The sequence below is a fragment of the Galleria mellonella genome, unplaced genomic scaffold (genome assembly GCF_026898425.1).
Source record: "Galleria mellonella isolate WM207_F2 unplaced genomic scaffold, CSIRO_AGI_GalMel_v1 utg33, whole genome shotgun sequence".
NCBI classification, from domain to species: domain Eukaryota; kingdom Metazoa; phylum Arthropoda; class Insecta; order Lepidoptera; family Pyralidae; genus Galleria; species Galleria mellonella.
This window is the reverse complement of record NW_026442079.1, coordinates 1,920,178-1,936,643: the sequence shown is the minus strand read 5'-3', so window position 1 is coordinate 1,936,643 and position 16,466 is coordinate 1,920,178. Positions and strand designations below refer to the sequence as shown.

Genomic DNA, 16,466 nt, shown 5'->3' with positions numbered 1-16,466 from the left:
ATACTCAGTTGTAAAATAGATTAGCTGATATGGATTTAATACATTTTTAATTTCAGCAGACATTTTAAATAGCTTCTATTATAAATATATTTATAGTCGCTATTTATGAAAAAAATACTGTTCTTTTACAACGAATAAAAGTCATTTCATATTTCTACTTTATATTTGACGTTTAGATTTCTATTTATTCTTATATATATTATGATTAAGACAATGAAGCAAATACTATTGTGGTATATAATCAAATACCAATGAAAATTAGAATTAAGTGATTTTATTTTGTAATTCTAACACAAGCTATTTATTATTAGAAAGATTTATAAATTAATATAAAATGTTTTACAATGCATGTTATTGTAAATACTTACATTTGTGTTATTTTAAACACTCATAAAAATATAATTTTCAAGAAAAAAGTTAGAACAACAACTTCAACAATGTTACAAAAAGTATATGACGGTCAGATTTACTTAGTGTGATTATCATGTATGCATTCCCATAATTCAAATAAATGTAACGATATCCCATGTCTAAAAATCCGCCACGCTGTTTACGCTATAGCGTAAATAAATTATAGTTTGTGGCAAATATTTAGTACTTTTACTCATACTTTTATAAAACCGAAAAATATTCCCTCTATTAAAAAAATATACACATAAATGTAACATTAAGTTCACTCATATAAAATAATCCAAAAGATTATATTATAACGACAATTTTACTTAAAATTAATATCAGTCGATAGGTTTATGCTGGCTATCTAAGCGGATGAAAATTTAATACAACAAAATTAAAAGATAGGTAGTGTCATACTCGTATTTTCTTCTTTTAAGAGTTTATATATACACATTATATATCAATAATCATGTTCATCTCCTACTAACGTTTATCGATCATGTACAGTATTTATTTAAATTATAAATAGTGACTATAATTGTACAACAATTATCCGATGAAACCTCTACAACAACAATAAGGGAATGTTTTAATACAACCACAAAACATTATTATTAATACACGTATTTCCACATTAAACAATATTAATATTAAAAAAGGAATGGAGAAGGAATTTCGGAATGAGTCGACGTAGTAGTATTTACAGTACATCTAATTTATAGATGTAATTTTGTAACACAAATTACCACAATATAAGTAAAACGTCCTCTAACCAAAAACGGAAGCCCAAATCGTATAGTATACTTTCATGTAAAGAAGATTTAAAGATTCATACATTTTTGATTAGAAGACTTTTAAAAGCAGTTCCTCAAACTCTCCTACTCAATCATACCTAATCGTACCATTATGGTTAAGTCTGTTTCTTTGATGTAGACGATCTATTGATAGTACTTTTTTGGAGGGGTATTTTTTTATTTGTATTAAAATAAGTATCAATATTTTTTAAAGTATTAATAAAGCGTGATTTGAGTATAATAATATCTAAAAATACTACTTGTATATAAATATTATTTTTTAAAATGTCTTGTATAGAATTTGAAATAACTATAGATTGTTTAACAAGATGTTCAATTGTTGAGTTTAATTTTACGAACTGTATTGGTAAAGGTTTTGACCGTGATATAATTAAAAACGAGATAATGATCTCGTTTTTAATTGTATTCATTTTAATTGTAATAATAATTGATTTAATACACAAATAAACAAATAGAGCACTATCAATAGACTACCTGCAATTACCTACTCGATTTTGATTACAGTTGGTAAAGATCAACTGAGCTTGAAAGTTGTTTCGAGTGGGACGGCCGGCGGAGGATGCCAGCGTCCCTGGTTGAGGATCAGACCTGCGTGAAACTGGCGTGAAGAGCTGTCTCCTCTTGTCCGATTTGGTTGGCTGGTGAATAATACTGTTAAAAAAGGAAAAGCATTAAAGAGCTGACTGACTGACTCTTGCTATAGACTCAATGTCGGAATTTTCTGACAATTTTCATAAATAATTGAATAGTTTTCAATATTTCTAATTTATTTAAAAAGTACTTTGATTGCGAACTAAAACGTTGATCATATGTAGATTAAGTTACACATAAATTTGACATTCAACATCTTGCACCTACTTAATATTTTGCCGTCGACGCTTTCAAATACTTCTTTTGCCATTAATATTAAAGTCTTCTATTTATATGAATGTCAAACGTCATATAATAAGTACCCAATTTGAAAGAAAGTGTTAAATAGTTGAATTAAGTTTGTAGGAGATTTTAGTTTTTATGTATAAGAAAGTAAATTATTCGTGATATCTTAATAAAAACCTTATTGCATAATTAACAATAGTTTTATTACTAAGGGTGCACCTTTAAATAATGAAATAGAAAGATTGGAAATAATTCAATTGTTTTTGATAATTGAATAATAATTCCGACATTGTCATATTCTAACTAGCTTCGATATGAACATAAGCTGACAATAACTACAGAAATAATTTGATTTATTAATAGGTTTCATTTACTTACTATGAAATTACAAGATAATGAAGCATGACAGATTATATTTTGTATGTTGACTTGTTACATTATAGAGGTTTAGTTGTAAAGTGTATATCCACCTCAACACAAAAGGTAGTATTCATGAAAATTAACAACTTTTATTTCTATGACATACCTAGTAAAAATATGAAAATATTTTTAACATTTAGTGTATATGACTAAAAAAATGTTTTCGTATATAGATTTTGATTAATTCTACGAATGTCATCCTGTAAAGATATTAAAAAAGTATCTTTAACTACAACGTTATATTGTTTGTTACTAATGCACTTACACCAGTAAATGCACCCCCGTTCCACCCTAGACGATCGTGGTCACGCTGTGGTGTGCGTTGTGGAGGAGTTTTACGTTCCGCACGCGATGCCAAGCGAGCTTTGGCTTTCAAGGCTGTCCCAAGTGGTATATTTGCGCGCGCTGCTTCTGCTCGTCCATGCTGGCAGAATTCAAGAAGTGCGACAGCGAGAGCAAGAGCCAAGCCCGCCATCAATACATAAAACAGTCCTGCTACTTGACTCAATGTTAACTCGGTTCCTCGAATGTTCTGTCACAAAAAAGCAATAAATCATCAATAATATGTTTGTTTCTTTCATTTATAAATGCACCGCCCACCCATTTATTTGCCCCATGATTAGTAGTAATGGTAAAAAAAACCATCTTGTGTTATGCCCGCCAAATGTACATACACTGTGCATTAAAGTTTAAATAAATAATACTGTATTGATATGATAGCACATGAGATACTTTATGTATCAAGAACTTTGTCATTTTAATTCTAAATAGATACTTTAAGGAAACAAACCTGATCACTAATATCACATTCAGCCTTCGTGAACCATTTACGTACAAGCTTTTGTATTTCACCTTCATTCTTTAGAGACTGTAATGCTAAGTTGACGCCGTCCCTACAAAAAACCTCAATTATTATTCTTCAACTTTTACACTCAATAATAAATTGCTGCATTATTAAAAATAGACATTGCGATACTAGAAAAGATAGTGAATCAGATCGCTAAGAATTCGCAATAAAAATCGCATTGCAATAATCGCTAAGGCTTAAAGGAAATTCATACTACAAAGATGCGCACCGAAGTTTGGATCCTTTGGGTAGTGCAATAGCAAAGTCTTTTACTCCAGTACTCGAAATTGTTACGAGCATCTCGCAAGGTGGTTGGTGAACATTGTCTGGTGAATTAGCTGATTTGTCAATAAGAAAAGCTAGCCAGCCATGCTCATCTGCAGCATTATCGTGAGGAATTGCAATGCCTCTTTGTGTCTCTGATGTATCCTGAAATATGATTTTTTATAAGCAAAATATTTATAAGTATTAGATAGTAATGTCAGACGTTTTCTTCAGAAATTATCCTTTCTGATTTATTATTTATATTGATTTTGTATGCGTATTTGGCTTCAGGGTTTGCCTGATTAGCTAAGTATGTATGTAAAATTGATATAAACAATCATGAATTAGTGTCATATAATAATCATGACTATTATTATCATTCGACAGGTTTATTATTTACCAAAAATAATATACGATTTTTGTTTTTTTTTTTTTTAATACATAATTTGTATATATAGAGCTTTTTGATCTTTCCAAAATGTTTCCATTTTATTTTAATTTTAGCAGTGGGAAATAAGTTTTAGTTAACCAGCATTATATAGATGAAAATATAATTATAAACATTACAAAATAAAGTGTTCTTAAGATAATTTTACTATTTATGCCTTATGTATTAGAGATTGTATTAGCTGTATCCTTCAAACAATAATGCACATATTGCCATTCAAGGTACAAGTAGGTAAGAGTGTAGTATTTGTCGTTATCAAAATTGACATAATAACTTATATATAACAAATTTATTGCCAGCGATACATTCCCAATAATTAACTTGTCTTCGAAATGTATTAGAGGTTGAAGTAGATGTGATTTACTTATACACAGTTACCTATTGTTTGACCATTTTTCCCTGAGCGGGTCAACGATTAACGCTTATTGCCCACTATTGAACCGTTTCGATAAATTCACAGAGAGAATACGGGAACGGCTACGGCTTTTACCGTAGTAATTTATATTTGCGGCCGAGCCATAAACTATATGTAATTAGTATTGTGTAACAAGATACGAACAGTTTTGTATTTCGAGTATTAAACGATTATTATAATAATTATTTAAAGGAAAATTAGAACTAATTTCAGTGTGACAAAGTACTAAAGTGTGTATGTATATGTTTATGGATATATACATATAGTGTATGACAATATCTTGTTATATTAATATAACAGAAATTTAACTAATCGCATCGCAGAAATGAAGTAGGAATATTTACAAACTATATTACGTAATTGTACAAGCATATTACCTCGGGGCACGTGGCAATTTTCCCATAAGAATGATTGGGTTCTGATATACGTGCGAGTGTTAAATAAGATGCCATGTTTGCGGTGTATGAGGATATTACTATTAGTGTAAAGAACCACCACACTGAACCGACTATCCTCCCAGACATAGACCTGAAATAAATATTTCATAAACTACATTTATATGGTAATTGGTTGTCACGATGTATGAATGAATAATATTTTGTCATTTCTGTCTCAGGAAATTACTTTTAGACGTCGGAATATACTGCGCAGTGTAGTATGCTTAGGTATCATAATAACGTGTTAGTCATGATTGCTTTATAATAAAAATTAAATGGAACACTCAATATTTATAAGTTCACTGACCTCGGAGTAATTTCACTTCCCTGCTGCATGAACGAGCCCAACGAAAACCACATAGAATTCCAGAAGCTAAATTCATTGATGACAGTAGTCTGCAACATTGTAAGGAATTTGAAATAATCATGTTAACATTATATAAAATAATAATTTTTAGAGTCTAGATATTGATCAGGATAAAAGTAGTTTATATATTTTTCTATTTCATAATTAACTGTATGCCAAATTTCACGATGATTAGTTAAGGAGCCAAAAAGTAATAAACTAACATACATATACTATTATAATATCTATGGCCCAAATTTAAATAGATTTTTCAGTATTATTGTACTTAATTAGCATACACATTTTTCGCCCTAAAAGCAAATACGCTAACTAAGACTTCAGATAAATCTTATTTGGTACTTCTACATAAAAATTAATACTGAAAAAAAAATTATATATATATATATATATATATATATATATATATATATATATAATATTAACAAGTACTTTTTATCAACCAACCGATTCTAAAATAAATCTTTTGGAACATTATAAAAGCAAACTTAATCAACCGACTTCAAAAAGAAATAGTTTCTCAATTCGGTTGTATTTATTTTATGTGTGTTAGCTTATAACTCTATAAGTTAGAAATTTATTTGGAAAATTCTTTTTTCTAGAAATTTTATCAAAATCGGTTTAGTAGATCAGCTTTTAAATCAAAATACTCGCCTTGCCACGATTGAAGTCAGTTTTTGTGGAACATAATCTTAAAGTATTTTCATATAAAATTATCATATAAAATAATAATTATAATATATCTATCTATATAGATATCGGTTTGTACAATTCAATGGTACAGGAAGTAAATATTTATAAAACGAATTAGGTCATGCGGCAAGTATCAATAGGATTATAAAATTAATCTACCTATGAGATTAAAGGAACGGAATTCGGAGCAAATCTAACAACGGTATAAATTAAAATAGATTCAATAAATCAGTTTAGTATTGAATTACAGTAAAATTTTAAGTTGTCTAAATGAATTTATAGTAAGTCTTAGACCTTTCATCAGTGGCTAAAGAAAATTGTAAGACAAAATATAAAAAGGGATAATAATAGATGCTGTATATATATATATATATATATATATATATATATATATATATATATATATTATTTTTAACATTTTTTTATTCATTACTTCGTCCGCATTATTAGAATTTGTTGGCGATCAGTTATAAAAAGTAAACTACTTTTTATATCCTTATCCTTTTCATATTCTACGTGCGTACTAAATTTCATAACGATCACAAAGGGTAGAGGTAGAGGTAAGGAATAAATAAACAGACAAATAAATAAAAAAAGTCACATTCACATTTACAATATTAGTAAAGGCGGCTTCATTTCTTTTCCAGTAATAAAAACTAAGATGTTTACCTTAGTAGTTGCAACTTCCGTGTGCTCAGACGACTGGGTGTCGGTAAAGGAGACAACCCGCCACTCGTAAGGGGAGAATCTCGACACAAGAAATAAAACCACACTAACGGCGAAGATACTGAATATGATACATAGCTGAAAATATATGTAAAGTTATTAAAGGAAAAATATGATAAAGTACAAAATGTTCATTATTTACTCATATACAATATTTCAGACGATCAGTGAGGTGATATTTACTACCGAAGAGCATTCAAGATTTAAATTACATTATTCGCATTTCACTTACTAGCAGTGTGACTATCTTTAAAGATTCTTTTGGCTAAAAATCTCAAATCGAAATACTTTTTAAAATTCTATATTTAATAAGCCAAAATATGAACTTAAATTGTTATAGAAGTAATAATCTAAGAAAATACATAAAAGTTATTCGATTGCGGAGAGAAAAAGAGAAATGTTTGTTAGATGTTATTATAAATTATGTGGTATTATATATATGAATGTGTATCCAGGTTTTTAGATATTGGCAATATTTCAGTATATTTTAGAATAAACTTTAGTAAAATGTAGAATATTGCTAACCAATGTTTGGCAGGATATACCTATCATTTTAAGTTGATCACGTTATCAGTTGCTGCACTGCCCGTTGGATGATTTAAACACTCCATAAGTACAATAATATTCGAGGTGTATCTTTAAGATGCTGTGTCAATAAAATATCGTAAGTAATAATTTATGTTTTATGACTATTAATTCAGAATTCAAAATTGTTTATCTTGATTTTTTTTACTACATATACTCGTAGTCAGACCAAGGGATTATTAATTTAGTGAAGTTTTTCACTCATATAATAAGTAAGAATAATTAAAAAGAAAAAGAATTCAGACTCACCCAAATTTCTTTCGAAAGTGGATTAAGGAAGCTAAATATAGTGCCTCGGTCCTTACTAATACCACTACTTGGTTTAAGATCAAAGGATAAGAAAGGTTTACTGAAGTCTACCACGGTCTCCCTCTCTAATGTTACTGTTAGTGGTGCTATAACTATGTCTACTTCCTGTAAATAAGAAAAATTAAGTTAGTAGCTATATATTCTTAACACTTGCCATCTTATACATAAAAACGTCAAACCTACGTTTTTTGAAAACGTTGTTTTGTCTCTTTCTTTCGGGCTATATTTTCAGTTTGAATGAAAGTGGCAAAACAGTATAATAGTAAAAATAAGTTAGTTTAAAATAAGAAATCTCGAAGAAATCCCCTTATTTATATCATAAGTATTTTATGTAGTAAACAGTAGTATAGTGTGCCAACGCCATATGCCCTTCAAAAATATATTATTAGTTCGGCACTAATTTCATAAGTAGATATGTGGTAGATTCTATATGTATTCGCTAATATTACATAAACGTAATATTTTATTATACAAAGTAATAAAATTCAATATATGATTAACGAAATACAGCTACCTATTTCTTCAAAGGATTTATGAAATAAATTATAATTCGTGTAGTAAACATTTTCTTTTGAGAAACTTCAAAAGTAATAATTGACAAGTAACTAACTAAGAAATAATATTTACTTGTAACTTTAATTTACTTTTGTAATATAAATTTTGTATATAGATGTAGGTAATATAGATTTTTTCAAAAAGATATTTGCAATAAGCATAATTTAAGTATATTATATAGCAAATAAGTATAATTTAAGTATAATCTTTTTTTTTTTCACGAGTATTGGTATTGGTAACTACGTAATTTATAGATGTGTACGATAAAGGGAACGACGTTCGAGATTTATATGCCGTAAGTTCCTATGAAAAGGGAAACCATCTACGGAGGTTATATTATAGGAATAAGTTTACTATTTTATCGCATCGCAAATATCGAGGCTCCAAAGCAACCCGTGTCCTCCACTTTATTATTAGATGAAATTGACAAAGTTTGCGAAGATAATTTTATTCCATCGCAATACAATGTTTATTTAAATTCAATTTTTAGGGACACAACGTCTACAGAGTATTTATGTAATTAAGAAGTTTTTCCGAAGAAATTTCACAGACGAGTCATTATTCGTTTACGTCAATTATTTAACTTTCAATTACTTCGTCAAAATTGATATGAAATATGCAAAATAATTATAAAACTCACTTAACTTTCAAATAATAATGTTCATTAAAAATAACTTTGGTACTTTGTAGTTTTTTTTGAAATTATAGTTACCAATTAGTAATTGTCGTTTAGTGTTTTTAAAATTATGTTAAAGAAAAAGGTAAAGACTTCGTAAAAATCACTACTTTTTGCATAAGAATATTTTTATTTGTATTATACATATATAATGTAAAAATTATCTGTTATAAAGTATTACGTACCTTTCTTAGTAATTCTCCAATCATACCGTCCCAACCACCAACTATTTTGGGATTTTCATTTCCGTATTTGCCATCTTTGACCAACCGTATTTCATCTAAAAATATATTAAAATAAATTAGTTTTAATTTTAATTAAAATTAACGGTTTTTACTGTAACGTTTATGTTATAAACCTAACTTGTCTTTGGCTTACTAGCGCAAATTCGTTTTCTTGTTTTTTTTTTTTTTTGTGAATTTGCGTCAATTATATTTTAGAAATAATTACAATTCAAGAAATTGCTGTAGACGAGTATGCGTTAATAGTATAAATAATAATATTATTATATAAATATAATCTAGAAGAGGATTATTACGTTTCTTCTTATCAAATTTTGTACATATGTATGTATAAAAGTCCTCAAATATCTTATTTAGGAAACCTCTAGACCTTCATAACCTATAAATTTAACAATTTTCTAGAAGAGTTCCTCACGTGATGCTCATCACTAAGAAAGGGTTTTTGGGGGAACTCAAGTGAGTGCGAGGAAACGGATTACGCACGTGAAAATTCGTGATTTTTTTCATTTTATGTTATCGTCCCATACTACGTGTATCTAGTATAATCTAGGTAAAAAAAACCTTTCCATTTTATTATAGTCATTAAATAAATTAAGTAAAAATATTGATTAAAAACTTCGAATATGTTGAACAGCTCTTATAAGATATGAAGAACAACGGGTATATAAAAAAAAAAGAACTTGTAATGTAATTATTAGGAAAGAAATATGAAAAAAATACAATAATTATTAGGAATATATAAAATTTTATCAGATATGTAGCATTTTTCCCGTTACTGAATATCAATATTTTAAGTAATTTTTGCTTGTATTTGATTATTTTAATTATAGTCGTATTTAAAGTATTGATTAACATGCAAACAAAGGGGGAAAGGGATTGTTAATAATGGGATGAGCAACCTTATTACTAGCAATATACCCTATCAGATCGACCTCCTCGCGGTTTACTCTGGAAATTATCGTGATTGATTCATTAGTGAATTTGTCACGACGGGCTAATAGACCTGCTTCATCCTCACCTATCATATCTCACTGGTGCCCTGCCAGGGTATACCGATAGCGTAGGCGAGGTTTTTCATTACCATCCATTCCATTACATTCCATTAAAAAAAAAACATGCAAACACAAGTTTTATGTTATTGGTATTATTAACATTTCTTACTGTTTAATGAAAATAAACAAGTATGATATTGTTATAACCAATTAAATCAAGTTTCTCTCATACAATAATAAATACGGCTAATTATAGTGAAAGTTATTGAAACATTTCAAATTTGTAAAGACAATATAACAAAGTGACTTTACATTTGATTTCTAACTTCTCCGATAGCATGTTGGCAAGGTCGATACAGAATCCCTTGTAAGGGTCGTTAGTTCCTTGGGGGTCAGGGCTCTGCCGCATAATGTACGGAGGTTCTTCGATGGTGGACACTATGTATGTTTTGTTGCGGTTGTACAGCCCTGGGATACTGAGCGGCGACAGTTTGGAGACTGCTGGGACGAAACCCTTGTGGTCGTACCATGTTGCGATCTGTTTTCAGAATATTTAATTTAAACAATAAATCTTTAATCAAATAATAAAAGTAGAATTGAAACTCTAAATATAAATAATAATATATTCTTCTTTCAAACTTACGTTTTATTTATTATATTATATATAATTGATTAACAAACATTTTATTAAGTTACTACAGATACATATATAAAGTTAATGAAATTCTTGTTTAAGTCATTAAGTAAGAAGTCTACTAAGTTCTATAATAGAAATAAAAATATGAAAACGAAATATAAGTGTTATATAGCGTATTATTTTTCTGATTTCTTAATAATAACAATAAATGTTGTGACTTGTAATTAAATAATTAGGTATAATTTACAATATTCATTTTGAAAATCTACACGAAGGATTACCTACTGGTTTATATTATTAATTTTTAATTTTACAGAAAGTCTTATCGTTATCATTATTATCATCATCATTATTTTAACTCATTTATTTAGGATTATCAACATTAGGTATAGTTTATCCATTACATCACTTTTGAACATATTTATTAGATGTTCAGTTTCACCATTGGAATTCACTGTAATAAAAATAAAATATTTTAGTGATGTGGTCACTTTTAATTTAACTTTAAATATTTTAATATTATTAAATACTTTAATGCTTTTAATTTAAGACTATTCACTAATCATTTCGGACAGGAAACATAATTAATTTGTTTTTATTATATCTGTAGAGATTTGGCCGTGGTAAAATTTTCGGGACTTGAATGTTAATATTGTGATGAAGCTTATGATGTTCTATTTAATATTTTCGTTTTATTCTTATTTACGTTAACCTAACAACACTGAGGTGGATTATTTCACTACGTGCATCGAATTAGGTAGATAAAGTTGAGTTTTAATGCATATTTGTAAAATGAGAGTATTATGAATTTTTATATAATAAAAAAGGCATTGAATTAATGGATTTTTAAGTGACTTTGCATTTTGCATTGGTTTTACATTATTTCTTTTCGTATACTCTATATGTCATAGATTTTAACTTTTCAGTAGTTATATGGTATAATTTCAATAACTGTAACTATTCCTCTTTTTTCCGCAAAAAATGATTATAGTAATTCGTCGCCGACATTGTTCAGTAGTAAACATTGATGAGATAGTGATGATGGAAATATAAAAATAGATATATAAGCTAATCATCTTGATGACAATAAGCCTACAGCCATAAAGATGATTAGTTTTTTGTTAAGTAATTAAGTATCTTCCACATCTAAACTTCGCACTCTTATAATTTTTTAATTCCATACCTTCACCATATCTCCATCGACAGTAAGTTCCATAACTTGTAACGTGAAGTTTTTCCTGTGACCTTCTTCATTGAACCGTATGGTGCCAGTCAAACCATCTATCTCCGTCTGAAGCAAACAACGGCTCTTGTCTTTCAATTTAATAGCATTAAATTCATAATACAGTAATAGGGTTACAGAGAAAGGGCGCGGAATTGAGCATCATATTCAATCTGTCGTATATTCCACAAATAATTTTGCCAGACCAAAATATTACTTATTTACCTTTATTATAGATATCACTATTATATATTGATCGATATCATAAATTTGGAGATAACAGTTGAATATGAAAATTATAAGTATCTTATTATTTCATATTTCACCGTTTTAGATAAGTATGCTTATAGTAGATAGATATATTCACTAACATTTTTATAAAACATTTATAAGTAAAATAATTTTTTGACTATTACAATTTAGTAAACTATACTATAATCATAATTCGCTGAGCGGTAATTCTACACGTGAATTTACCAAAATTATGAAATGTCTCCAATTTGCTAAACATAAATAATAAAAAACAAAGGGTACAGATATTCCCAGCTAACTGAGTTTGCAAGTGGCCGGGTTAATTAGACGTCACACGGTGAAACCTAATTAATCGTCAGTGCCCAAAGCCCACAGCAGCTAAAATAAGAGACGGGGTGACCCCGTATTGTTGTGCCGTGCCACCTGTGTTCTTATGTCGGCGATTAAAATTTGCGACCTACATACGGAAATTAACAATTTTTATTAATAATGTAAGGTGACTCTTACATGTTATTTATGGATACGTTTATAGAAGTCAACGATAAGAGTTTGGATATTGACATTTTATTAATTCGCGAGTTTCGTCGTTTTGGGAAAATTTATAATATTTTTATTTTAAGTCTGTTGTCAGAAAAATGTATTGATTATATATAATTAATAGACACACAGTACGTTTTATATTTGATCTTGTATCTATATTTTGCACTTTGACGCCATGTTTTTTGAGAAATTAAAATTTGCAAAGAGATTGATAAAGTTATTAACATTTCTTTGTGAAACAAAAACTTTAAAAACTGTATAACTGTATTTTTAGTTTAAAGGGTTTCTTTAATTGACAACAATTTGTGAGATTATAGCCTCAAAATCTATCTTCAAACTAATTGTTTTATTACGATTACTTACTAAATAACTTAGGTGTTTTTAACATTTGTATTATTAGGTATTTAGTCTCCGAGACATTTGGCTACTTCTTATAATAGAACTATTTACTGTATTCTATACTTACATTTATTATGATACGTTGTTTATGTGTATATGTGCGTACGTGCATGCTTGAGTGCGTGCGTGCATGAGTGATATGTGCATGCGTGTATGTGTGTGTGAGATTAATCTCACACATGTATTTAAATACATAAATTATTACTTTTCTTATGATAAAAGTTTGTTTTTGTAAAATAAAATCTTATATTAATGCCCTCTTTTTTCCAATTTAAGAATTTTTATATTTCAGAATATTTATTTAAGTTCTTGTCGGTGGAGTTTTTGCCACTAACTATGATTTTTAGCAAGCTCTTCATCTCTGGATACGATACGACACGACACTAACTTTTTCCTTGAACTGCCGGATATAATAATGCTTTGGTCTCCCCCTTCCTCTTCTTCCTATCTTACCTTCTATTCTAATATTCATAAGTTCGACGTGTCATATTATGTCTCCCAACATTTTCTCCCTTCTGACCACATTAGTTTTTATAATTTGTCTCTTTTCCTTTACCCTATGTAGGACCTTCTCATTACAAATCCAGCACTACATTTCAAAAGTTTAGTTCATCTGTGTCTTTTTTAGTCTCAAATGCATATAGCATTTGAGACGTGGACACTTTTCCACTATCAATATCAAAATAGTTACAATTAGTAAATCGTATAATATGACCGAAAAAAAAATACAGTTAAATTAAGTCCCTTTTAGGACGGTTTCTGATATATCTACCTACTCGTTTCTGAATATAAAATAAACCTCGTTATATCGTAGCAGTTTTTAAGTTGAGACGTGGACACTTTTCCACTATCAATATCAAAATAGTTACAATTAGTAAATCGTATAATATGACCGAAAAAAAAATACAGTTAAATTAAGTCCCTTTTAGGACGGTTTCTGATATATCTACCTACTCGTTTCTGAATATAAAATAAACCTCGTTATATCGTAGCAGTTTTTAAGTATAATAGGAGGGATGATAATGAGACATGTTGTTTGGGTTCGAGTTGACTTAATAGAAATGCGACTGTCCCTTAACAGAGGAATGTAAGGTTACATTATACATACCCGAACAAAACACACTCGTTAGGGACTCGGATAAACTAGGTGTACCTTTTTGTAATGCCTTGCAAAATGACGGTATACCGTACATATGAAATTACGTGAGTTCCCATGAATATCCTGTCTACAATATAATATGCGGATAATTGATGAACGTTCCCACAAAGCTGCACGATATCAAAACTATTTAAATATCTGATAACAATATATATAAATATATATAAAGTTTGTTAGCAATGGAGTTGACAGCCTCATTGCTAGCAATATGCCCTATTAGGTCGACCTCCACGTGGTTCCCCTTGGAAACCATCGTGAACAATTCTTGTTGAATTCGTCACGATGGGCCAACTAACCTGCTTCATCTATCATCCTTCACTGGTGCCCCGCCAGCGTATCCCATTAAAAAAACATATTTGTTGACATGGTCCGGCACCTGTGAGGAGCCGGACCATGTCACTAGTTATTTATAAAGAGTACATCCCGATTTATTTTATGCAACTTAGAATGGCAAACAAGCTGATGACGTACCATATGGAAAATGGTAACCGTCGCTTATAGACATAAGCAGTACCATGGACATAACAGAGTATATACTGTTTCGCCCATTGACATCCCCATTGTAAAAAGAGATGACTTCGAAACCTATTTTACCTTTTGTATTTAGCGAAATTTCACATCGCGTATATAAGAAGAAGAAAAAAGAGTCAAATTCAGAAAAAAACCACAAGACAAGCAGATAATTAAATTTTACATAATCCAAGAACAAATTATGGGAAAAGAATATAGTCTATGAGGGAGCACAGTTATATAATAAATTACCTAGAGATATAAAAGATATAAATTCGCCTGTATTGTTCAAAAAAGTATTGAAACACCACATTTCGACGGTCTATTAGTAATAAGTAGTCTGATTGCAGTACATGTGTGATAGTTACATATTTAATTCTAACTTTATTAAGTTAATTTTTAACTATAATATTTGAATGTATGATATACATGTATGTGCGTGTGAATTACGTATTTAAGTATATACAGAATGAGACAAATAATAAAATAATAGTACAATAAGTGTAAGTTAACCATCAGTTAACCGAAGATTGTAGATATTGCCCTTACATTATAAGCAACTTGTTGTATTGAATCGCATTGTGTTGTATAATTTTTATAAAATGAAGGTAATTTCACATTTTATTTTTATTTTTAGTTGATGTTTGATAAATTATGCTCGCTAACAGTATATATTAAGTGCATGTTCATAGTTTTAAATTTCTCATTTAAGTGATTTATGTATAAATCATTAGAGAAATAAAAAATATCTTAAACCGTATATAAGAAGTGACAGAGTAATATCTTTATATTCGTTTTGCTCCTAATTCAGTTTTAAAAAAGCGAACAGGCCCGATTTTTTTCACAATTAAATAAAATTTTCGAAAATAATACCTATATAGTGTAGGTTACTCGCTGATAGTGCAGTTTTCTATATGTTAAAGAATTCTTAAAATTGGTTGAATAGAAACAATCAAATCTTTCCACTTTATATTATTAGAATAGATAAACATTATACATATACGTACCCCATAAATATACATAAAACCCATGAAACGCAAGCTGGTTGCCACGCGATGTTTAATATTTGTATTATTACAGTTTCTTCTCTATAAAGGCGTTGGTTTAGTTTAGTATGTATTATTAACTTGTGGCAACTTAAGTATATAAGTAATTAATATGATAAACCACATGTATGTTTCCTTGAAAATGCAAAACCAATCAATCCATAAGACGTATTTTGGTGTAATATAAGCAGAATTATGAACTGTAATGTAATTTTTGAGTTTTATATTTATCTAAATATCTAGTTATGAAATTAAAATTTCTAAATACAGTTTAAAATTTTATAACATGGATGTAGGGTATAAAGTACCTAATTGAAAATTGTTTTCACCATAGATAATTTTGTAATATTATAATCAATTCGGATCCCTTGCTTAATGAAAATGACTATCAATTTTATCATATAATAGTCAGTTGGTTTTAAATTGATGAGGTATTTATCATTTACTGATGTCAATCGCAATTAGCAATATTAATATTGAGCCAAATTAAACTTACTTAACCGTAGTGTATATGTCACAGAAATCTGTATAAACTGGTATTATATACAAAACTTAAGCAATGATAGTATACCTAAAAAAATTAGGTAATACATGAAATATTATTAATTTTATTCCTAGGCTTAGATATTCTGTAAAATGTC

The 16,466-nt window shown here is 28.8% G+C and overlaps 1 protein-coding gene across 1 annotated transcript in view; it reads right to left on the bottom strand.

Moving 5' to 3' along the window:
• Positions 1–436: 436 nt before the first annotated feature.
• LOC113520720 (glutamate receptor 1-like) overlaps positions 437–16,466 on the bottom strand; it is a 264,276-nt gene continuing 248,246 nt past the window's right edge. The window contains exons 8-18 of the mRNA XM_052896584.1: positions 11,881–11,988; positions 10,373–10,598; positions 9,012–9,106; positions 7,536–7,700; positions 6,645–6,779; positions 5,226–5,314; positions 4,859–5,009; positions 3,584–3,783; positions 3,298–3,400; positions 2,773–3,039; positions 437–1,862 (exon numbers count right to left, since the gene is read on the bottom strand). Coding sequence (XP_052752544.1) covers positions 1,794–1,862; positions 2,773–3,039; positions 3,298–3,400; positions 3,584–3,783; positions 4,859–5,009; positions 5,226–5,314; positions 6,645–6,779; positions 7,536–7,700; positions 9,012–9,106; positions 10,373–10,598; positions 11,881–11,988 — 1,608 coding nt within the window. The 3' untranslated portion in view covers positions 437–1,793. The remainder of the gene's footprint in view (positions 1,863–2,772; positions 3,040–3,297; positions 3,401–3,583; positions 3,784–4,858; positions 5,010–5,225; positions 5,315–6,644; positions 6,780–7,535; positions 7,701–9,011; positions 9,107–10,372; positions 10,599–11,880; positions 11,989–16,466) is intronic.